Here is a 24705-nt window from a genome sequence, read left to right as displayed (position 1 = left end):
TCCAAGTTAAGTTGGTCTTCTAAACCTTCATTAAAAAGTTGATGAAAATACCTCTTCCACCGCTATTTTATTTCTCCATCGCTTACTAACACCCTATTACATTCATCTTTAATACATTTTATTTGGCTAAGATCTTTTATTTTTCTTTCTCTCACTTTAGCTATTCTATAAATGTCTCTTTCTCCTTCTTTTGTATCCAATTTTTGATATAACCGTTCAAAAGTTTCATTTTTTGCATCACTCACCACTTTCTTAGCTTCTTTCTTAGCTATTGTATATTTTTTTAAGTTTTCCTCATTTTTACAAATATATAATTCCTTATAAGCTATTCGTTTTTCCTTCACTTTCTCTTGTACTTTCTCATTCCACCATCATGATTCTTTACTTAGCGGTGCATGCCCCTTTGACTCACCGAGGACACTCTTAGCTACTATTTTCAACTTTGATACAATCTTATCCCATGTTGTATTAGAGTCATCGTATATTTCACATAATGCTTGTACTTCTACCTTCTCCTTAAATATATGTTGCTTCCCATCCTTTAACTTCCACCACTTAATTTTAGGAATTATATATATTTTCTTTCTATTGATACTGTTTGACCGATGCGGCCGGGTAGAAGGGGGGGTTGAATAGCCCTGAAAAATCAAACACAACCCTTTCTCGTACGATTAAGCTAACACATAAAAAATAGATTAAACAGAAAATAAAGCATAAAAACGAGGCACCGAATTTGACTTGGTTACAACCGGGGAGGTTGTTAATCCAAGGATGAAGATCGCACTAAGAGCTCCTTCAGGCGGAGAAGCCTCGTTCACAGAAAGAAAGAAGCTAATCTAAGCGGTGGAAGCACACAAGTGTTGTTTACAATTTCTGAATGTGAGCTTCCGGACCAAGGGGATAAAGTTTTATCCCCAACGTTCAGATCGCGTAAATCGCGATCTTGGTCAAAATCATGGTCCGGGCGCCCGGAAGCATTCCGGGCGCCCCGGACAGCTCTGGGCGCCCGGATTGGTTCCGGGCGCCCCGGAGCAAAAAGTCAACTGCGGTTGACTTTTTGTCCGGGACCACTTCTCCGTTAAGTCCCCGTCTCGGTCCGGGTCTTCTGCTCTGGATCCGCTTGATTGGGTGATCTCTGACATCCGGAATAGGGCTCACCCGAACCCATCTTCCGGTCTTCTCGAGCGTGCTTCCCTCCGGCTTCTTGTCCCTCGGAATTGCCGCGTGTCCCTTCTCGTCCACCAGCGTACTCATCCGCAGACTTCGTCCCTCGATCGCACCCCGTGCCGACCTTCGCGCTAGCTGCGTCTCTTGCTCCCCGAGCAATCTTCCGCTCCGGCTTTCGTACCTCGGAACCATCGCGCGCACTTCCTTCTCGTCCGCCGGTGTACTCTTCCGCAGCGCCTCGTCCCTCGGACGCACCGCGTGCCGTCTTTCTCGCTAGCTGCGTCTTCCGCTCGAGTACCTGTGCTCCTAAGCTCCTGCACACTTAGACACAAGGTTAGAAAACAACAGAACCTAACTTAACTTGTTGATCACACCCAAAACCAACCTTGGGGTTCCAACAGATACTATGTTTAAGGCGCATATCCAACACTACTACCCTATGTTGGGTAGTTAAGCTTTCTCTAGGGATGACTTTGCAATCTTTACAAATCTTTCTATTCTTCTTCCTAACCATAAGAAAGTCAATTTGTGATTTATTATTCCCACTTTTGAATGTGACTAAGTGTTATTCTCTTTTCTTAAAAAACGTATTAGCTAATATAAGGTCATATGCTATCACAAAATATAATATAGTTTTCCCTTCCTCATTCCTCGTTCAAAACCCATAACTCCCATGTACTCTCTCATATTCCTCATTTTTCACTCCGACATGCCCATTTAGATCACCTCCTATTAAAATCCTTTCATTTGGTGAAATATTTTGTAATATTTCATCTAAGTCTTCCCAAAACCTTGATTTGGTAGTTTCATCTAATCTTACTTGTGGTGCATATACGCTAATTATGTTCATAGTTTCTTTCGCCACTATTATCTTAAGGGCTATAATTCTATCCCCTTTTCTAACTACTCCTACAACTTTATCCTTTAACAAACTATCTACAATAATACCCACTCCATTTCTTGCTTTACTCTTTCCAGTGTACCATAACTTAAAACCCGAGTTCTCTATCATCTTTGCCTTCTCACCTGTCCATTTTGTTTCTTGTACACAAAAGATATTAATTTTTCTCCTAATCATCATATCTACTACCTCCATTGATTTACCAGTGAGAGTTCCTATGTTCCATGTTCCAAATCTTAGATTATTAGTTTTCCTATCATATTTGTTCTTATCTAACCTATGGTGTGAGAACTCTTGCCTATTTAACACTACACCCAAGTTCTCATGGAGATGCAGCGGTCCTTGCTGAGATGTTACAGTCGGACACTGTAACGCGAACTCTTGCATATTTATCACTACACCCGAGTTCTGGAGATGTAGCGGTTCTTGCCGAGACGTTACAGTCGGACCCTGCAACGCGTTCCTTCCAGAGAACAACATAGCATTAGCACAATAGTTTAATGAATTCATTAATGAATATTTGCCATAGTTTGACGGCTGACAACCTAACGTAACCCTCCTCTTTTATCCGGGCTTGGGACCGGCCATGACCGGTCATCATGGGCGGAGTTCACACGATAAGATACATACAATTAAATTACGGGAGACATTTTGTCCTAGTACAACAACTCTTTTACATATAGGAGGTCAGCTCCACGCACGATAAGATACATACAGAGGTAATTCACGAGGGATATTTTATTCTAGTAAAAAGGGTCAACAACCCTTTATATGGAAGAGATAAACATCCAATAAAATATTTTACATTAATTAACAATTGACCCTAATAAAAAAATACTAATATATAGATATTAATTACGTCAACCTTGGGCAACTATGAACTATGCTTTCGACAATCTAAGAGGGGACTGACATGGATGGTGTAAGTGAGAAATGTGTTGAAGTTGTTGGAGTGTCCCTGAAATTTATCCTCCAAGCATCCAACCAACCACCTTACTTGAAGTGCAAACTTTTGGACTTATTTATCGCTCAATTCCTCATGGACCTCTCCATCAGAGACGCTAATTGGCACTGCAAAAATGGATGCCTTGTGGTGCCTCTGTTTCATAGCGCTTGCTGGAATCCGCGCCGCCGGCGCACAAGCTCCCGCGGCCGGGCCGTCCCGGCAACCGCCCCCCGCGGCCTCTACGTCCCCCTCTGTGGCTCCATCTTCCCCCGTCCAAGCCGCCCCGCCGCCACTAACTCCGCCGCCAGTGACGCCCCCTCCAGCGACGCCTCCGCCAGCGACGCCTCCGCCAGCGACGCCTCCGCCAGTGACGCCTCCGCCAGTGCTTCCGCCGCCACCTACCACCCCTCCTCCGGCGTTGCCGCCAGCACCTGCGTCGCCGCCGCTAGTTTCTCCGCCTCCAGTAACTCCCCCGCCGGCGCAAGCCCCTGCGCTGGCTCCAGCCGTGCCTTCGCCGCCGGCGCTTTCGCCGGCCGTGATACCTCCCGCTTCCGCACCGTCAAAGAGCAAGAGGAAGCACCGTAGGAGGCACAAGAAGAAGAAGCACGCGAAGGCGCCGGCCCCGGCGGAGCTAAGCCCGCCGGACCCGACCTCGCCGTCGCCGCCGGAGGCGGACGTCGTCAGCCCGGCGCCGGAACCTTTTGATTTGGTGAGAAATCAAAATTATAATTAATTTAAAATACGATCTAATTCTTTATGATATTAAAAATTATTTAATTTATTTTTTCTTTCCATTTTCCAGAGTGGAAACGGCGTGAAATCTGAAGTGGAACGGTGGGCCAGGATTACGCTGACTATTTTTTATATTTTCATGCAATTTTATTAATTTTATTAATCGAGGCTCCAAATAAATAAATAAAGATTATTTTTAATATATATATATATATATATATATATATATATACACGCACAATTGTTTATTGATTAAAACGTGTGGAATGAGAGATGCTTGTTGCTTTGTTTCTGTAATGAGGAAATTAATATTTTCTTCTCATTAGATGGATCTCTAATTTTATTTATTTTCATTGAGCTTTATTTAGTTGGAAGAAGAGAAATTAAAAATTACTAAAAAAAATAAAGAGATTATCCACTAAAAATGGGTGATGGTAAATATAAATTAACACTTGTGAATAATAATTTGGGAAATATTTATGATTTATGAGTTAATTTTGAAATTAACTTGTGAAATATTTGAGATTAAATATTGAAAATTGGAGGAAAAAAATCACCGACATTATAAAAAAAGGAAAAAAATCATTCAGATAAAAAAATACAAATTCGTTTAGATAAAAAAAAGGAAAAAATCATTATTTTTTAAAAAAGGAAAAAAAAGAGAAAAAAGAAAATACAAATTCGTTTAGATACAAATTCGTTTTCCACACATTATTTTTTTTAAAAAAGGAAAAAATAAAAGAAAATACAAATTCGTTTCACTGTTCTAAATATACAGGCACGGTACGGTTACCACACTCGGTTTTGTCGTACCAGAAAGCACGCTACCGACGGTAAATTGGCTCACGCTATCACCGTCCATTTACTATCCAACGGTAATGGTAAGCGGGTTTCGGATCCGAGGTAGTTCCGATGATTCCTCTAACATATAAGGGAGCTCTCACCTCTTCTCTTCTCTACGTTGTTTTAGTTTCGAGCCCTCTCTGCTTCCCCCTCGCTCCTCTTCTCCTCGTTCTCCGTCGGTTGTCAGCGACGACGAAGAGATCGTCGCCCTCTCTGTCTCTCCTTTCTGGGTTGTACGGCGCTTGATTCTCTTCTCGTGCGGGCTCTCTTCGCATCGAGGCTTGATCCCCTCGAATTCCTGCTCTGTCATCGGTTCTATCGTAATTGGAGGCGCCAGAGGAGGAAGATCGAGGATCGCGTTGGTTGCGGGTTCTATTGTTGACTTATCGACACATTAGGGTAGAGGGGAAGGGGGATTTTTGTAAGCGTGCTACTTTCTTCGCTTTCTGAAAGGGCCGGGGAAGGAGGCTTTTATGGGTTCGCAACTAAAGCGTCCTAACGTTTCCCGAGCGGATCCGTGAGTTTCTTCCAGTTCTACATATCATTAACTTGTGAGCGATTTGTTTTCTTGAGATTAAGTCTAGTTTGTTCGTCGTTTGGATGGTTGGTCTTGTCGGCTGATTTCAATTTTTCTGTATTTTTTTTTGAACTGCGGAATTCAATTTTTTAGATCTTTGTTCTCTGAGAAACTAGGATACGCAGGAAAAAATGAGTATTTTTTCCTGTGCAAGTAGGTTTATTTGGACCTTGATCATTTTGTTATGATAAACGTCTCTTGGACGACCATCCTTTCACGATTTCTGTTCGGATTTGGCAATCCATAGGCATAAATTTGTGTGGATCGTGAAAGGTGGAAGAACATAAATCTTTCACTTCCATTTTAGTTATTGCTTCCTGTACTTTCCTCGCCTTCAGTCATTGCCACTTTTGAGTTAGGAATGGTATGATACTATGATGTGGGCTTCAATCTGCTAGAGTTGAAATGATTTTGATGTTTTCTCACAGGTCTGGGCAAACCCATATGGCGCCAGCAGCTAATAGTACTGCTCCCAAGCTTACGACCAATGATGCCCTAGCCTATCTGAAGGCCGTGAAGGATATATTTCACGACAAAAGAGAAAAATACGATGAGTTTCTTGAGGTCATGAAGGACTTCAAGAGCCAGAGGTCTGCTATTTATCCTATGGTTTAATGACATGCTTATGTATATATGCGTATTTTACTATGGACCCTTGCAGGATCGATACAAATGGAGTTATTACGAGGGTGAAGGAGTTATTTAAGGGGCATCGGGATCTAATCTTGGGGTTTAACACCTTCTTGCCAAAGGGATATGAGATTAAGCTACCAGAAGAAAAGAAACCAATTGAGTTTGAGGAGGCAATTGATTTTGTTAATAAAATCAAGGTACATATACAATAAAAGGTTATTCTAGAATTATAATTATTGAGACACCCACCTTGATGCATTTCTTCTATTGCAGAATCGTTTCGAGAATGATGAACATGTTTATAAGTCATTCTTAGATATCCTGAATATGTACCGTAGGGATAACAAGTCAATCCATGAGGTTCATGAAGAGGTATTATTCTGGTAGTTAGTGTTGTATTTTGTATCTACAACCAAGTGTGATTTGAACATGTTGATTAAATATGTTACCAGGTAGCTGCCCTTTTTCAAAATCATCAAGATTTGCTCGAGGAATTCACACATTTTTTGCCTGATGCGTCAGCAACATATGCATTGCATCATGGATATAGTGGTCGAACTTTTTCACGTCGGGATGACAGGAGCTATATGATGCCTACATTAAGGCATGTTCATGTGGATAAGGTACCTGCATTCATCACAAATTCCTATCCAGTTGAATTATTGATTTCTGGAAGTATTTTTTTTAAGTGTTTCCTTTTGTATATTAATTAACACTTGCACTTTTGGTGCATGTGCATGTTTTTCTAAGAAAGATATTAATTTTGTCCACATCAATTTTTATACTAAATTAAGTTCATCTTGGTTTCTAGAGGGACAGGACTCATGCAGCACATGTTGACCGTGACTTTAGTGTGGATCGTTCTGATACAGAGCATGATAGAAAGAGAAGACGTCGAGATAGGGAAAAGGACAGGAAGGAAGATAGTGACAGGAAAAATCATGAACGAGACGAGGATTTGGAGCTGGATAGTGGTGATTTAGATAACACACAGCATAAGCATAAACTTTCTTCTCAAAAAGCTGATGACTCTACTGCTGAACCGATGCAACAAGGAGCTGATGGCCCTATCCTGTATAGCATTTCGTCTTCAACATTTGATGATAAAAATGCTTTGAAGAGTAAGTCTCACATTGCTGGTCTGTTGATTGGGATATTTAATTTGGTTAATTTTCTTATGCTTTTATATTTTACCTTGTTACGCAATGTTATTGTTTTTCTATCTTCGACATCCGTGAGCAGTGCCATGTGATTAACCATGCTTGATTCTTATTCTTCAGACATTTGTTGTTTAATTCACTTGTAGATTATTATGGAGTGTAAATTCTGTTTCACTCATTATTGTCTCAATGAAAATTGAAATAATGTAGCTTAGTAGGTAACATGCCTCTCTGGATGGAACTGAGATTTGAGTGTGTGCTTTGATGTCATAGTCCATTTGCTTAATTTTGGTTAAGTCTGGCTTGATTAGGCCTGAATTTGAAAGAAAAAGTGACCAGGTTGGATTTCATTTGAGTTAAAGATGCTATCTGACCAATGCCTTACTATTAGGTCAATGGTATAATGAGAATTTATTGTGCTTACTAAAATCACTTGATTATTTTTTCAATTAGTTGGATATCTTACACTTGTCTAATTATATGTCTATGTAACATGTGGCAGGTGTATATAATCAAGAATTTAATTTCTGTGAAAAAGTGAAGGAAAAGTTGCATCCTGACACCTACCAGGAATTTTTGAAATGCCTTCACATATACAGCCAAGAAATAGTAACTAGAACGGAACTAAAGAATCTGGTAAGTAGTTGATTTTGGTAGTAACAATATGTATGGTCTCTATGCCAGTATCAGAATGCCTTAGACATTCAACAATTTTGATTTTGTAATACTCTGTCAATTGCTGTAACCTATGTCTCCCTCTTAGTTTTAATATTTAAACTACTTGTTATCATGGTTGGCTCTTAAAAATGGCTTCTTAAAATAATACAGTGCATAAAATAACTAGAGACTATAATATATACTTGTCATCTCAATGCTTTAAGCAGATAAATTACAAATTTTACCCAACATAGAAATATTGTATGGCCCAGTCTGTGGAGGGCAATTAATGGTTGTTGGGGTAGAGATCACTTTAATCTGTTTGATGTCTACCTATCCCGATATTCTCCTAATAACTCTATTTTTATAGCCACAGTTTATACCATCTCCAGAATTACTGTCATCACTGTATAATGGCTGCACCACTTGTCCATTGTATTGGCATATTTAGTTCACAAAAGATGTTTGTATTTGAAAGATCTCTTAGCAAACAATTAGCATCATATGTGCACCATCCTGTATGTTATACTTCAAATTCTAGCTTGTTTTTTGAAGCTCATCGTAGCTAATCCAGTAAAGAGAGAATCTAGTACATGGCAAATAAATTATTTTGTTGTTCCAAATACAGGTGGCTCTCTAGTATCTGACTTCGGTTAACTATTATGTTGTACAAAAATGTGTATCATGCTGTGCATACACACAAAAATAGATACATATGTCTCAATTTTTTTTTTGCTAAAGAATGAAAATAAATAATATAATGATAAATTTTTGGAAGGACAATAATTTTATTTTATGACTATCCTATTATGCTTGACATGCTTGCCAATATTATATATATGTTTGTTGTTTTCTTCAACGACCCTTAGCACTTGAAAAATACAGTAATTCATATCTTAAAAATTAATGCTTGTTACAGGTAACTGACATCCTAGGAAAGTATCAGGATCTCATGGAAGGTTTTAATGAATTTTTAGCACATTGTGAGAATATAGGTATCCCTGCCTATACATCATTCGAATTCCAGTCATCTAGCTATTTAGTGTGTGTTTTTCTCAAGATATTCTGGTAATTTCCTGCAGATGGATTTCTAGAAGGTGTGTTCAACAAAAGTATGTCTAAAGGTCTTATTTCTTTCTAGTGTCTATTGAAATTATTTTCTTTCTTTTGCTGAAGAACATTTTTATGTCCACCCAAATTCAGGACTTTCGAGTATATGTTTTTCTTTCAGTTTATTATTGTTTCTAAATTATATGTGTGCAATGAAGGGCATATGGGTAGACCAGCTAAAATAGAGAATAGAGACAAAGAAAGGGATCGTGAATTTGTTGAACGAGAGAAGGATCATGAAAACGAAAGACACGCTGAAAGAGAAAGAGTTGATAAAGGCATCTCACACAAGGCTACTCTATGCTCAAACAAAGAAAAATATAATTTATGGAAACCAATTTCAGAGCTAGACTTCTCAAATTGTCAACGATGTACTCCAAGTTACCGCCTTCTTCCCAAAAATGTAATTTTTATCTTGAATACTGTGTTTTTATTTATGCAGTTTATAAATGAGTTCATTTTAAATTATTGTTGAATACTTTGATTTATTGCTTGCCAGTATCTTATACCCCCTACTAGCCACAGAACTGAACTTGGAGAATCTGTACTAAACGATCATTGGGTGTCGGTGACTTCTGGAAGTGAGGATTATTCTTTCAAACACATGCGAAAAAATCAATATGAAGAAAGCTTATTTAGATGTGAAGATGATAGGTACAGACTTAAATCCTTTCCAAGTTAGTTTCTCCTTTATCTCAGTTACTCTTTTGTAATTATAAACGATGGCTTGCTACTATGACTATATTTGTTCTTTGCACCTTCTTAATTCTGCACTTGGTCTTTCATTGACTTTCATTTTCTTTATGAATTATGATGCACATGCAGATTTGAGATGGATATGCTATTGGAATCAGTGAATGCAACAACTGAACGTGTTGAGGAATTGCTGGAAATAATGCATGATCCTGCCAAATCAGATAATCCTATGCACAGTGAAGAAAATCTTACATGTTAGTATGTTACAATTTTGTGGATATGTTACCTGTTATAAAGTGGCTGAAGTTTCATTTAATCATTTTACTGCATTACTTTAACTACATGCTTCTCTTTTCATTGATCTGAATCTGTCTTTTTTTCCCTCTTAACTAGCTCTAAATTTGAGATGTATTGAACGGTTATATGGAGACCATGGTCTTGATGTCATGGATGTGCTTCAGAGAAATGCTAGTCTTGCATTGCCAGTCATATTAACTCGTCTGAAGCAAAAGCAAGAAGAATGGTCTAGGTGCCGCTCAGATTTCAATAAAGTTTGGTCAGAAATATATGCCAAGAATTATCACAAGTCACTTGATCATCGCAGTTTCTATTTCAAGCAACAGGATTCAAAGAACTTGAGCACAAAAAGTATGTAATCATTTTTTCTTTTAATGGTTATTTTTTGAGTATTTGAAGAAATATTTCATTCAGAGGAGTCTCATACCTCATTGAAGTGATAACATACATGTAAACCTTCTATATCATTTTGTCTTTCTTTTTCTTCAATCTTGTTAATGCATTTGTTTTATTACTTGAACAGCTTTGCTGGCTGAGATTAAAGAAATAAATGATAAGATGAAGGAGGAGGATGTTCTTCTTGCTGTTTCTGTTAAAAATAAGCACCCGATTATTCCCAATATGGAATTTAAGTATATAGATGTAGATGTCCATGAGGATTTATATCGAATCATAAAATATTCAAGTGGAGAAGTGTGCACATCTTCGGACCAGTTGGACAAAGTCATGAGGTTATGGAGTACTGTTTTGGAGTCCCTGTTGGGTGTTCCAATTCGAAATCAAGGTGTACGAGATGGACAAGATATAGACTCAAAGAGTTTTGTCAAAACCCGCATCAGAGAATTGGCTGAAAGCAATGGGAGTCCTGGAGTGATTAAGCAAAATAAAACTCAAAATAATATTCTACACGAACAAGCAGGTTCAAGCAAGGCCGGCTTAGTAAATGGAGAAGTGATTGCTGCTGAAAATCATTCTTATGATGTAGATTGTGCCATTTGGCATGGTGAAAATCTTATCAATGATCCACATCAAGGAATTGTGCAGGCTAGTGCTCCTATTGTTGATGAAATTTCTCCAGCAACTGTGCATGCAGAAGAGTTGCCGGATGGTAACAATGTTGCAAGCACTGTCGAGGAAGTGGACACTCAAACAAATCCAGAAAATATAACAGGTATAGGTGCTACTTGCAGTGACCAAAGTTTGTTTTGAACATTTCATTTTGTCTACCTTTTTCTTATTTTCTGTTTTTTATTTGGAAGGGACAACTGGTGCATCTTTGAGAACTGTCAATGTTGGAACAGAGCTACAAGGTGAACCTCGTTCAACCAGTGAAACTTTACCTTCGTCAGAGGTATAAGATTGTTTTTTTGTGCTTGTTTGAGTCCAAATATATGGCACTGTGCTACAAGAATAGGGCAGTATGCTCCATGTTTTGCCAAGGTCATATGCCTCGTTGTCACTCAACTGGTGCAGTATGAAACCTTTCAGCTGAGTTAGCAGATTCACATTGTGGAATTTAACATTAATGGTTATCCTATCTTAATTGGAAGACACAAAGGTTACTCAATTTGTTGCACTAATTTTCAACGCAGAGTATTGATAAGAGTTACTAAAAGCTGATAAATACCAATATTGTTCAATGGTAGCTGCATTTGAAAGATCTTTCTCAATTTTCTGCAACTCAATAGATTAAAGCTCATTGACTGTGTTGGTGCAGCGGGACCGGCAAGAAGGGAGGGGTGAATTACCTGCAAAATAATAATTACCCTTCTCAAAGCTTTCAACTCAAAAATAAAAGTAACGATAAAATAAAAAATAACAGTAAAGAAGGAAAAAGGACTGAGCAATTGACTTGGTTACAACCAAGAAAGTTATTAATCCAAGGCGGTTGAATGACGCACTAAAAGTCTCATTCTCTGAAGGCGGAGAAGCCTTTTACACACTTAGAGAACTCAAGGGTTGCTAGGAATTGATTACAGAGTTGATTACTTGATTGATGATCATTCCTAGGTCCAGGGGTCCTTTTATGGCCCCTGGAAAGTCTAACCCGTAGGTCGAAGGCGCCTCCAACTGCGGTTCAAGGCGCCTCAGCTCGGGTGAATGGATAGAACTCTATCCGGTCGACAACGGTTGTTTTGACCAGGGCTGAGGAGTCTCAAACAAGCATGAAGGCGCCTCCAAGGTGGAGGCGCCTCCAATACTTGATGAAGGCGCCTTGAGCTTCATTTCCAGCTTGCTTTCTCCTTTGTTTTGACTTCCAAAGCTTCACGCGTTTGAGTGATTCCGGCCAATCGAAATAGGGCTCACCCGAACTCAACTTCCGGCCTTCTCCTCGAGCAGGCTTCCGTCCTAGCTTCTCGTCTCTTGAACGCCGCGCACGTTCTTCTCGTCCCTTGAACGCCGCACACGTTCTTCTCGTCCACAGATGTACTCTTCCACAGCTCTTTCGTCCTTCGGATGCACCGAGCCCGTCGACTCCCTTCCTGTGCCGTCCTTCTCGCTAGCTGCGTCTTCCGCTCGACTCTCTATGCTCCTAAACTCCTACACACTTAGACACATGGATCAAATAACAAACAGGACCTAATCTAACTTGGTTGATCACATCAAAACAATCACGAGGTCCAACAATCTCCCCCTTTTTGATGTTCATCAACCCAAGTTCAAGTTAGGGTCAAACAAACAAGTAATAATTTAAATAATGATTAAACTACCAGTTTAAGCATAAATTTGCAATTAAAATAAATTGCAACATAAAATTTAGTTCTATCTGACACCAATTTTTGAAAAGAATAGCATTTTACAAAAATTCAAACGGAATGTGAAAATATTTCTAACTCCCCCTTAACTTGTGCCTATCTCTCCCCCTTTGATCACAGCAAAAACGGGGTATAAAACATGTTCAAACTAAATTCTAAGTCTTTTGAAAGAATTAAAAAAAAACAATTTAAGAATTTTTCCAAGTAAAACTTAGGTAAGACAATTTTCTGAAAATTAAAAAAAATTCTAATTTCAGAAGAAATTTTAACTTAGGTAAAAAAAAATATTATTTGAGAATTTTCCTAAGTAAAAATTTTATGCAAGAAATATTTTTCTAAGTTTAAAAATATTTTTGATGAATTAAAAAAAATGTTTAAAAAAAACTTTCTAAAGCATTATTTAATTCCAATTTTAATGCTTTTCCAGAAAGTTAATTAAACATTTTATTTCAATATTTTGACTCCAGGTTGTGGCGAGGCACTAGGCCTTCTTGGTTATTGGAGCAACAACCACTTCCTTAGACAAAACCTCATAAAGAAACTCATTGTTTAATTTTCTCGCTGTAAGCTCTAACTCAAAAAAAAATTTTAATCTAGTAAAGATTTTGGAATCTAATAAAGGTTCCTTCCTGCTGGATTAACCACAAACTTAGGGGGTACATAGTTTCTAGGAACTTTTCTAAGTTGTCCCTGATGTTTTCTAATATACCAATTTAATTTTCCATAAGTTCTACGTTTTGATTTTGGAAATTTATTTAAGCATGCATGATTATTCTTCAATTTTTCAATTTCAATTTTTAATTTTTTATTTTCTAATTTTAAATTATCATACATTTCAAGGGGGCATGCTTTTGCTAATTTCAATTTCAATTTCAATTCAGCATTTTTTTTCTTCTAATTTTGCTAGATCTTTCGTAAGCACTTTGATAAATTGAAAAGACTGAGTAGGGGTTGGAGCATGTACCTTACTTACCTCACTTGGTGATACTTCCCCTTTGTCACAGCTTTCTTCTTCTGATAATCCTCCCCCTTCATTTATGCTCATCTCCGAGCTGGTTTATTCAAAAAGGTGGTTGGCCATCAGTGCTACTCCTGAGAAGGCTTCGACTTCAGATTCCGAGGATGAAGATTCATCCCATGTAGCCTTCAAACTCTTGCGTTTAGAGGGCGTCGGTCTTCAAGACTTTTCCTTGTCCTTTTTCTTTAATTTGGGGCAGTTATCCTTGATGTGCCCTTCCTCGTTGCAGTTGTAGCATCGGACCGTCCTTTTGTTGCGCTGATTCTTCCTTGACTGCAATCGATATTTATTAGTTTTAAGAAATTTATTGAAACGTCTTACCAATAGCGCCGCTTCCGTTTCTTCGATCGATGTTTCGGAGTCGGGATCGTCCTTTTCGGCTTGTAGGGCAATGTTGAGGTTCGACTTCTCTACTTGTTTAGGCTCTGCAAGTCGAGACTCGTGAAGTTCGAAAGTAGAAAATAAACTTTTTAAACTACTTACCTAAAAGTCCTTAGAGATGTAATAAACATCTACTAAGGACGCCCACTCTGGAGTTCTAGGGAAAGCGTTGAGCGTATACCAGATAGAGTCTCGGTTTGTTACCGATTCGTCGAGATTTGTCAGTTGCATTATCAGCTCCTTGATTTTCGCTTGGAGTTGCACTACCTTCTCGCCGGTGTTTATCCGGAGATTCGTCAGCTGAGTCCGGAGGATGTCCCGCCTTGCTAACTTCGCTTCTGAGGTGCCTTCGTGGAGCTCCAGGAATTTATCCCAGAGGTCTTTAGCGGAGTCGTAGCTTCTGATCCGACTTACCTCATGGGGCGGCAGAACGCTGAGCAAGTGAAATTCCGCCTTTCCGTTAGCCACGAAATCGGCTTGCTCCTTCTTCGTCCAGTTGTATTCTTCTTTGTCTTTTGGCGCTGTATATCCATATTTCATTATTAAAAGTATATCAAATTCAGTCTTAAAGAATACCTCCATTCGGCTTTCCACGTAGCGAAGTCTCCGTTGAACTTCGGAAGATGAATGTTCGCGTCGGCCATCGTCTTGATCTTTGTGCTTTAGTCGGTGGTTAGTCCTTCTGAGGCTGTCGGGCTCTGATACCACTTGTTGGTGCAGCGGGACTGGCAAGAGGGGAGGGGTGAATTGCCTGCAAAATAATAACTACCCTCCTCAAAGCTTTCAACTCAAAAATAAAAGCAACGATAAAATAAAAAATAACAGTAAAGAAGGAAAAAAGATTCAACAATTGACTTGGTTACAACCAAGAAGGTTATTAATCCAAGGCGGTTGAATGACGCACTAAAAGTCTCCTTTTCTGAAGGCGGAGAAGCCTTTTACACACTTAGAGAGCTCAAGGGTTGCTAGGAATTGATTACAGAGTTGATTACTTGATTGATGATCATTCCTAGGTCCAGGGGTCCTTTTATGGCCCCTGGAAAGTCTATCCCGTAGGTCGAAGGCGCCTCAGCTCGGGTGAATGAATAGAACTCTATCCAGTCGACAACGGTTGTTTTGATCAGGGTTGAGGTGCCTCAAACAAGCATGAAGGCGCCTCCAATACTTGATGAAGGCGTCTTGAGCTTCATTTCCAGCTTGCTTTCTCCTTTGTTTTGACTTCCGAAGCTTCACGCGTTTGGGTGATTCCGGCCAACCGAAATAGGGCTCACCCGAACCCAACTTCCGGCCTTCTCCTCGAGCAGGCTTCCGTCCCGGCTTCTCGTCCCTTGAACGCCGCACACGTTCTTCTCGTCCATCGGTGTACTCTTCCGCATCTCTTTCGTCCTTCGGACGCACCGAGCCCATCGACTCCCTTCCCGTGCCATCCTTCTCGTTAGCTGCATATTCCGCTCGACTTCCTGTACTCCTAAACTCCTGCAACACATGGATCAAATAACAAACAGGACCTAACCTAACTTAGTTGATCACATCAAAATAATCACGGGATCCAACAGACTGTTCTGTTATGTTTTGGTAAAATTATGTAAGAATAGAACAGGAATGCATAGTTGTGAAACTGGCATTGTAAGGGTCTATTTCTGTTCTTCATTAGGTCTATGCCATGGAGAAATATTTGCAAATATTAATACAGAACAATAGATCTTTTTTCTTGTTATAAAGTATTTCCTATTTTGCTTCTAATGAGCTTTCTTTGGGTATCTTATTCAACATCATAACTCTTTCATTGCCATTTCCTTAGTTTGCATGCCACCTTATTTTTGGAGAGTGCTAATGTCCTTTAGACTTTTCTCTCATCCATGCATAGCTCTTTTCTCTGAATCCCCATCTCTTTTGCAAGTGCAGACATTTACCCTTGCAAACTCACCCCTTTATAGCTAATACATCTCAATTGCTGTAAAATTCTGGCATATAACATATGGGTTCTTTCTTTGTTGTTTGAATAATTCGTTTTATAAATTAAGGATCCTTTTGCAAGAAGGAAAAAGAATAAATGCTTTAATTAATTTAACTCTTTTTATTTATTTGACAATATCTCTGTAGTCTTCATTGGAAAGTTGATACAGACACCTAAGGATTTGATTTTTGTTTTTTTTAGCATATTATAGTTGTCAGCCATTGTGGGAATTTCAGATCTACCCGAAATCTGAAACAAATAGCTTTTGCTTAGTTTTGCCTTTAGATGATATATCACATTGGTCAATCTGTCAGCTATTTTGTTCAATCAAATGAGGTTCTTGGACCAAATAACAAATCTATTGTTCTTCAATATATATATGGATTCTGTTCTTTTGAAAACACCTGCAGGAACTGTCAACATTTGACTTACAAGTTTTTCCCGTTGACGTTCTGTAAATTTATCATGGCATTCAAAATAAATTAAATTCTTTGCATGTACTCCATTATGCATGTGGAAGTACATCCTGCCCATATTAAGAAATATTTTAAATTATTATATTGATAAAAATGCATAACACAACCAACTGTAATGAAATATAATATTTCAATGATGCATCTATAATCCTACATAATTTATTGCCGTTTATAATTCCACATAATAAAATTAAATACCAATCTATGGTCAATTTATTATAGAAATCCATATTGATCAACCTAAGTGATTCCTGATACTTAGACTATTTTTATATTTTTCCTCCATACTGGATTTTAAATTATGATATACAAGCAAGAGTAAAGCAAGAAATGAAGTGGATATTGGTGTAGATAGTTCATTAAAAGATAAAGTTATAGAAGTAGTTAGAAAAGAGGATAGAATTATAGTCCTTAAGATAATAGTGGCGAAAGAAACTATGAACATAATTAGCGTATATGCACCGCAAGTAGGATTAGATGAAGCTACCAAATCAAGGTTTTAGGACGACTTAGATGAAATATTACAAAATATTCCGTCAAATAAAATGATTTTAATAGGAGGTGATCTAAATGAGCACATTGAAGTAAAAAATGAGGGATATGAGAGGGTACATGAGGGTTATGAGTTTTGAACGAGAAATGAGGAAAAGGAAACTATATTAGATTTTGCGATAGCATATGCCTTTATATTAGCTAATACATTTTTTAAGAAAAGAGAAGAATACTTAGTTACGTTCAAAAATAGGAATAATAAATCATAAATTGACTTTCTTATGGTTAGAAGAAAGATAAAAAGATTTGTAAAGATTGCAAGGGCATCCTCAGAGAAGCTTAACTATCCAATATAGATTAGTAGTATTGGATATACACCTCAAAGAAAATATATACGACTCCTAGAATTAAGTGGTAAAAGTTAAAGGATGGGAAGCAAAGTATATTTAAGGAGAAGGTAGAAGTACAAACATTAGGTAAAATATACAGTGATTCTAATACAACATGGGATAGGATGATATCAAAATTGAAAATAATAGCTAAGAGTGTATTGGTGAGTTAAAGGGGCATGCATCATTAAGTAAGGAATCTTGGTGGTGGAATGAGAAAGTACAAGAGAAAGTGAAAGAAAAACAAATAGATTACAAGGAATTATATATTTGTAAGAACGGAAAAACTTAAGAAAATATACAATAGCCAAGAAAGAAGCTAAGAGAGTAGTGAATGAAGTAAAGAATGAAATTTTAGAACGATTATATCAAAAATTGGATACAAAAGAAGACGAAAGAGATATTTATAAAATAGCTAAAGTGAGAGAAAGGAAAACAAGAGATTTTATCCAAATAAAATGTATTAAAGATGAATGTAATAAGGTACTAGTAAATGATGGAGAAATAAAAGAGCAGTGGAAGAGATGTTTTCATTAACTTTTTAATTAAGGTTTAGGCGATCAACTTAACTTAGGTAATTTAAGTAAGTCAAATGAGCATAGAAATTTAAATTTTTATCGTAGAATTCAAATTTCAAAAGTAGAACAAGCTTTAAATGGGATGCAGAATGAAAAAGTTGTTGGACCATATGATATTCCGATAGAGGTATGGAAGTGCTTAGGGAAATAAAGTATTGAATAACTTATAAAATTATTTAATATGATATTGAAAATGAAAAAAATGTCTGATGAGGATAAATACTCTAGTTCCCTTAATAAGAAGGGGTACAAAATTGTGCAAAATATAGGGGTATTAAACTAATGAGTTATACCATGAAATTTTGGAAAAAAGTAATAGAAAAAAGATTAAGGTGACTACGGTGATCGAAAATCAATTTGGGTTAATACCTGGAAGGTCGATAATAAAAGTTATACATCTTCTTAGACAATTAATTGAAAAATATCAGGAGTAAAAATAAGATCTACACATGGTATTCATTAACTTGGAAAAAAGCTTATGATAAAGTCCTAAGAGAAAATAAATGGAGAATTTTAGAAAAGAGAGGTATTAGCGTAACATATATGGAACTAATTGAGGATATATTCGAAGATGTAACGACTAGAGTAAAGAGCGGAGTAACTGAAGTATTTCCAATAAAGATAGGATTACATTAAGGATCAGTTCTAAGTACATAACTTTTTACACTAATTATGGATGAACTCATTGCACACATTCAGTACACAGTATCGTGGTGCATTTTGTTGGCATATGATATTATTTTGGTAAATGAAACACGTGAAGAAGTAAATGCTAAACTAGAATCTTAGCGTGAAACACTAGAAAGGAAAGATTTTAGATATAGTAGAATAATGATAGAATATATGAAATTTAGGTTTAATAATATTAGGCATAATTGTTGGATCCCCAAGGTTGTTTTGATGTGATCAACAAGTTAAGTTAGGTCATGTGGTGTTTTAACCCTGTGTCTAAGGGTGCAAGAACTTAGGAGCAGAAGTCGAGTGGAAGACGTGCCTAGCGAGAAGGACGGCACGGGGAGAGCCGACGAGCTCGGTGCGTTCGAGGGACTAGGTGCCGCGGAAGAGTACCTCGACGGACTAGAAGGAAGCGTGCGCTCGTTCCGAGGGACGAGAAACCGGAGTGGAAGATTGCTCGGGGAGCAAGAGACACAGCTAGCGAGAAGGGAGACACAGCTAGCGAGAAGGTCGGCACGGGAGAGAGCCGACGGGCTCGGTGCGACTGAGGAACGAAGAGCTGCAGATGAGTACGCTGGCGGACGAGAAGGAAGCACGTTACGATTCCGAGGGACGAGAAGCCGGAGCGGAAGCCTGCTCGAGAAGGCCGGAAGTTGGGTTTGGGTGAGCCCTATTCCGGATAGCCGAGATCATCCAAGTAAGCGGAAGACCCGGACCGAGGCGAACGGAGCCGGACCAGAAGACTTGGGCTGAAAAAGTCAATGAGGTTGATTTTCCCCACTCGGGGCGCCCGTAACAGTCCGGGGCGCTCGGAACCATTCCGGGCGCCCAGAATGCTGATTCTATCCAGAATGACGTGGACGCTGACCGTTGCGTCGGGGATAAAGTTTTATCCCCTCCCAAACGCCTGGAACCCTTCCAGGCGCTCCGACCAAGGCTATAAATACAGCTTTGGTCCAGAAGCTAGAGTACATACAAGCAATTAGCATTTCCAACACTTGTGCACTTCATTTGTAGTTTAGCTTCTTTATTTTCTATGCTTAAATGTTGTAAGTGGCTTCTCCGCCTGAAGGAGATAGTTAGTGCGCCTCAACTTCCTTGGATTAACCACCTCCTCGGTTGTAACCAAGTAAAACCCCTTTGCCTCTTCTTTCCTGTTTTATTTGTTTACTTTATTCATGCAAGTGTTTATTCGAAAGATCGAGAAGGGTTATTTTTATTTTTTACAGGGCTATTCAAGCCCCTTCTAGCCGGTTAACGCGGTCCAATAATAATGAGATAATTGTTAATATTGGAGATGATGAGTTGTTTGGAACTGAGAGCTTTGGATATTTAGGATCATTTTGCAAAATGATGGAGGGATTGAGAGAGATATCTTAAATATAATACAAGCAGGTTGATTGAAATGGAGGAGAGCATCGGGTGTTTAATGTGAACGTAAAATACTTGTAAAACTTAAAGAAAAATTCTACAAAACCGCAGGTAGACTTGCTATGTTATATGAAGCTAAATGTTGGGCTATGACTTGAGCATATGAGCAGAAGATGAGAGTTGTAGAGATAAGGATATTAAGGTGGATGTGTGGACATATGAGAATGGACAGAATAAGAAATGAGAGCATTAGAGAGAAAGTCATAGTTACATCTATTGAGAAAAAATTCCGAGAGACACATTTAAGATGATATGAGCATGTACTTAACGACTAATAAATGCTCCAGTTAGGCGATGTAAAACTATGATAAACACACACATCAAACGAGGAAGAGGAAGACCAAAAAAAGATTTGGTTAGCAACAATAAAGATAAAATTTATTTAAGTATAGATAATGATATAATAGGAGATAGAGCTCAATGACGTAAAATGATCCATATAGCCGACCTCATCTAGTGGGATAGGATTTGGTTGTTGTTGTTGTTATACCGGTTTTAGATGCTAACACTCTGACATTCTGAGTTGACACTCGATATTTTATTAATTGTGTATGCTTTTTTAAGAATAACCATGTAAATACTTGCATCAGCATTGGATACTCATAGCCAAATCTGAGTAAGATGGTGATTCATATTTATTTTTGGAAGGATGGACAAATTGGAGAGATCTATGGCTTAGGCAGACACGTAGGCATCACTTTCCTGAGATATTGTATATGTAGCTGTTATTTGGCCACCTAAACCACTTTTTTTAGAATACGGTTTGTTTTGTCAACCATGTGTATGCGTGAATCCTTGTGATGTTTACACTTATAAGAGAACTTTGATGTTATACTTATAGATGATAATTTCATCTGGAACTCAATAACTAGGGTGGACACTCTTCAAGGCCAATTGAATCTGCAAATTGTGGTGGCAGTTTTGGGTGTAATAAAGATTTCCAGCCTACTGAAAGTTCTATTTTCGTTAAGAATTCTAAGATTGAAAGAGAAGAAGGTGAATTGTCACCTACTGGAGATTTTGAGGATAATTTTGTAGCTTATGAAGATGCTGCTGTAACTGCAGCTGCTAAGCAGAAAGATATTTCTACTAGCAGACAGTACCAAGTCACGCCTGGATGTGGTGATGCTGCAGGTGAGAATAATGCTGATGATGAGGATGAAGAAAGTCCTGAACGATCCACTGAGGCCAGTGAAAATGCATCAGAGGCTGGTGAGGATGTGTCCGGCAGTGAATCTGGTAATGGTGAGGATTGTTCCCATGAAGATCATGAAGAGGATGATGCAGAGCCAAAGGCTGAAAGTGAAGAGGAAGCTGAAGGAATGACTGAAGCACATGATGTTGAAGGGGAAATTACATCATTACCATATTCAGAACGATTTCTGAACACTGTGAAACCTCTTGCTAGGCATGTGCCTGCTGCATTGCATTATAAGCACGAAAAATCTTCCAAGATATTTTATGGAAATGATTCATTGTACGTGTTGTTTCGGCTTCATCAGGTTAGACAGTCTTTATTATTCTTTTAGCTAATTTTTGAGATAGTAGACTAACATGCAATCTTCACTGCAGATATTGTATGAAAGGATACTCTCTGCTAAGACAAATTCATCTGCTGCTGAAAATAAATGGAGACATTCTAAAGATACAAACCATCCTGATTTATATGCCAAGTACTGTCACTTAACACTGCCACTCTCTCTCTCTCTCTTTGTGATTTTAAGATTTCTATGCACGACGACTTAACATATTTCACTTTGCAGATTTATGAGCGCTCTATTCAATCTACTTGATGGTTCTGCTGACAATACCAAATTTGAAGACGATTGTCGTGCTATTATTGGGACGCAGTCCTATGTACTATTTACATTGGATAAGCTAATCTATAAAGTTGTTAAACAGGTATTCTCTTTTTGTACATATTAATAGGTGGTTATCAAAATAGTACATCTTCCTGTTTTAAAATAGATACATCTTTATTTCTTCTTCCAGCTTCAAGCAATACTCTCAGATGAGATGAATAATAAGCTTCTCCATCTCTACTTGTATGAAAAATCAAGGCGAGCTGGGAGGCATTCAGATGTTGTTTATAATGAAAATGTCCGGGTTCTTCTGCATGATGAAAGTATATACAGATTTGAAAGTGTGAGTTGCTTCATTTGTTTGACAAATTTCCATTTGCAATTTCATCCTTGGTTCATCATAAGTTGGTTTGCAAGTGAATTTTAAGTGTCATATGTGAAACTATCCTTTGTAGCATTCCCTTTTGGTTAAAGAGCAAAAACATACGCAAACATTACTTTTCCAACTGCTATCTTCCTGTACTCTGTCACTAGTTAAGTAATTGCTCTCTTCTTTCAGTATTCACAATCTTCAGATGTAACCCGACTATCAATCCAACTTATGGACTATGGACATGAAAAACCTGATGTTACTGCTGTTGCAATAGACCCCAACTTTTCATCTTACTTGTACAATGACTTTCTCTCGAGCGTTCCAGTAAGGAAAAGATTGCAAGGTGTCTTCATGAGGAGGTGAATATCATCAACAACGAACTCAAATTCTTACCATACTCCATGTTCTTACCAAAATTTTTTGCAGGAATAAGCGCAAAAATGTGGATGGCGACGAGTATTCTGCTACTTCCAAAGCCATGAACGGGATTCGAGTTACCAATGGCTTGGAGTGCAAGATAGCATGCAATTCATCAAAGGTACTTGATTGAGCTTTTAGTTGAAATTTTTAGATTAATATTGTATCAATCATGTGATTAGTTTAGCTTTATTCCCCTCCCCCTCTCTTCCTAGGTGTCTTATGTGCTAGATACTGAGGATTTATTGCTTCGAATGAGAAAGAGAACAAGATATTCAAGCAAAGAACCCACACAAGCAGACGACGCTAAAGCACATCGATTCCACAATTTTGTTTCCAGTTTCATGTCCAGATCTTAATGCAATGCCAGATGAGGTAAGACTTAAACCACAAAGAAAAACAAATATTCCTCAACTCAATTTCATTACCCCAGTTATTAGAATATGACCACACAGATCTTAATGCAATTACATATTTTTGCAAAAGAGTTACAAAATAACTATAGTTTGCTCATTTACCTCTCAATTTCCTCAAAATTTTCCATCCTTCAGGTGGTGAATTAGAAATGGATCATGATTTTTCCAGCAACCATGATGAATTTTCTTTGCTGGACTTCTGGCACATATGTCAGCATTGTACATAGATAATTCTATGGCTGTTGGCATTACAAATTTGTACATATGTAATCCTTAATTTTCTCTCTTGTTCATACTCCTATTTTACAAGGGAAACTCTGTTGTAAAAAGAAAGTTATTAGGTTGTTTTTTTTTTAAATTTTAAAAGAATTTTGTTGTTAAAGTTAACTAGGATTTAGAACAATCAATAAGGGAGAAATCACTTGTTATTTACTTGGGGAAGGCTTTTATTAGCCTAATCAATAGATTTCTTAATTTTTTTTTAATAGTTTTTTTTTTTCCTTTTTTGCTTTGCTAATGATTCAATCAATTGTTACGTTTGATAAAGATATTGAAACGATAACCATAAAGATAGATAATTATGATACAAGTTGTTAAATTGCACAAATCATAAATGTAAACAACAAAAGAGTTTCTTGCCCATTAAAGTATTTAAATATTTCTTAAAAATATAATTAATTAATGTAGTTTGATCTAAGATGACTTTTTTTATTTAAGAAATAAATAGGTCAATTTAATCATGCAACTATAATTATTAATTATGAATAAAAATTAATGATTTTTCTTTGGAATTTTATCATTTCAACAAAGTTTCTCAAGCAACCAGAACCTTTGGTCAAGTTCAACTCATTGATTTAAAACTTCTACCAAGGGTAAATAGCTATTCTTTAATACTTAAACCGCAATTAAATAAACATTAAGTGTAATAAGGCTTTAAAAATATAGGATTATTGGTTGTTGAAAAATCAAACAAACAGTTCACATAATGTGTTAAAACATGAAGAATAATAATAAATTCAAATAAAGATAATCTTAAGATACCGACTAGTATATCAAATAATAAATTTTCCTTGGACCTATTTATTGCTCATACGTAAAACCAAATAATCATCACCTATTTATCACCACAAGCATATTTGCAATTCTGTTAAGTATTAACCGGCCGAGTAAATTGCAAGCACACAACCTTTCATATTTTAAAATAAGTTAATTTCTACAAAAGGGACCACTTTGTTGGTAGGATACTTTAATTAATTTATCCTAAAATATATATTTAACTATACCAATATTCAAATTTAAAATTATATCAAATTTTATTACCGAACAGTACTTGTCGACTTATCCTAAACCATTTGCATGTGTACAGTTTGTTCTTTTTTTCAATAATAATAATAATAATCATTATTATTATTAGGGGTTTACGATTATCCCGAATATTAAATCAAAATTAGAAATTTCATATTTTATCATATTCAAATATTTTCATATATGTGAAAAAATTCGCTAAAATTTTCATATATGAGAAAAATTCCATATGTGCTAAAATTTTCATATATGCGAAACTAAAATTTTCATATATTCTAAAAATTAATGTGTCAAAATTTTCATATATAACAAAAATTCGTGCTTAAATTTTCATATTTGCAAAATATTTTGTACTAAAATTTTCATATATGCTGAAAGTTCATATGTGTGAAAATTTTTATATATTCCAAAAATTCATATATGACAAAATTTTCAAATATGCTAATTTTGTATGGGGGAAAATTACGGTTATTTTCTATTTTTCCCTTTATGTCTCTACACCTAAAGGGTCATACCTTAT

General features: G+C 37.2%; 2 protein-coding genes across 4 annotated transcripts; both read left to right on the top strand.

Annotated features, from left to right (window-relative positions):
* Nucleotides 1-3122: 3122 nt before the first annotated feature.
* Nucleotides 3123-4043, top strand: LOC122036563 (classical arabinogalactan protein 9-like). The gene is made up of 2 exons (XM_042595922.1): nt 3123-3723; nt 3817-4043. The coding sequence occupies exons 1-2, from the start codon at nt 3148-3150 to the stop codon at nt 3898-3900; spliced, it is 660 nt and encodes a 219-aa protein (XP_042451856.1). The 5' UTR covers nt 3123-3147; the 3' UTR covers nt 3901-4043.
* Nucleotides 4044-4710: 667 nt separating this feature from the next.
* On the top strand, nt 4711-23242 carry LOC122036550 (paired amphipathic helix protein Sin3-like 3). Of its 3 annotated transcripts, none has more exons than XM_042595901.1 (23): nt 4711-5106; nt 5595-5756; nt 5828-5996; nt 6073-6171; nt 6252-6422; nt 6611-6920; nt 7462-7595; nt 8536-8611; nt 8699-8713; nt 8885-9129; nt 9226-9380; nt 9552-9676; nt 9816-10070; nt 10243-10890; nt 10979-11070; nt 20745-21374; nt 21445-21545; nt 21636-21774; nt 21865-22017; nt 22234-22406; nt 22474-22585; nt 22680-22839; nt 23016-23242. In XM_042595901.1, the coding sequence occupies exons 1-22, from the start codon at nt 5063-5065 to the stop codon at nt 22821-22823; spliced, it is 4152 nt and encodes a 1383-aa protein (XP_042451835.1). In that variant the 5' UTR covers nt 4711-5062; the 3' UTR covers nt 22824-22839; nt 23016-23242. The 3 variants fall into 3 exon arrangements, with proteins under 3 accessions (XP_042451835.1, XP_042451834.1, XP_042451833.1); XM_042595900.1 differs by having other exon boundaries at nt 8699-8728; XM_042595899.1 differs by having other exon boundaries at nt 8699-8740.
* Nucleotides 23243-24705: the final 1463 nt, after the last annotated feature.

Source organism: Zingiber officinale, unplaced genomic scaffold, assembly GCF_018446385.1.
Source record: "Zingiber officinale cultivar Zhangliang unplaced genomic scaffold, Zo_v1.1 ctg174, whole genome shotgun sequence".
In the NCBI taxonomy this organism is placed as follows: Eukaryota; Viridiplantae; Streptophyta; class Magnoliopsida; order Zingiberales; family Zingiberaceae; genus Zingiber; species Zingiber officinale.
This window is presented reverse-complemented; position numbering and strand designations above follow the sequence as displayed.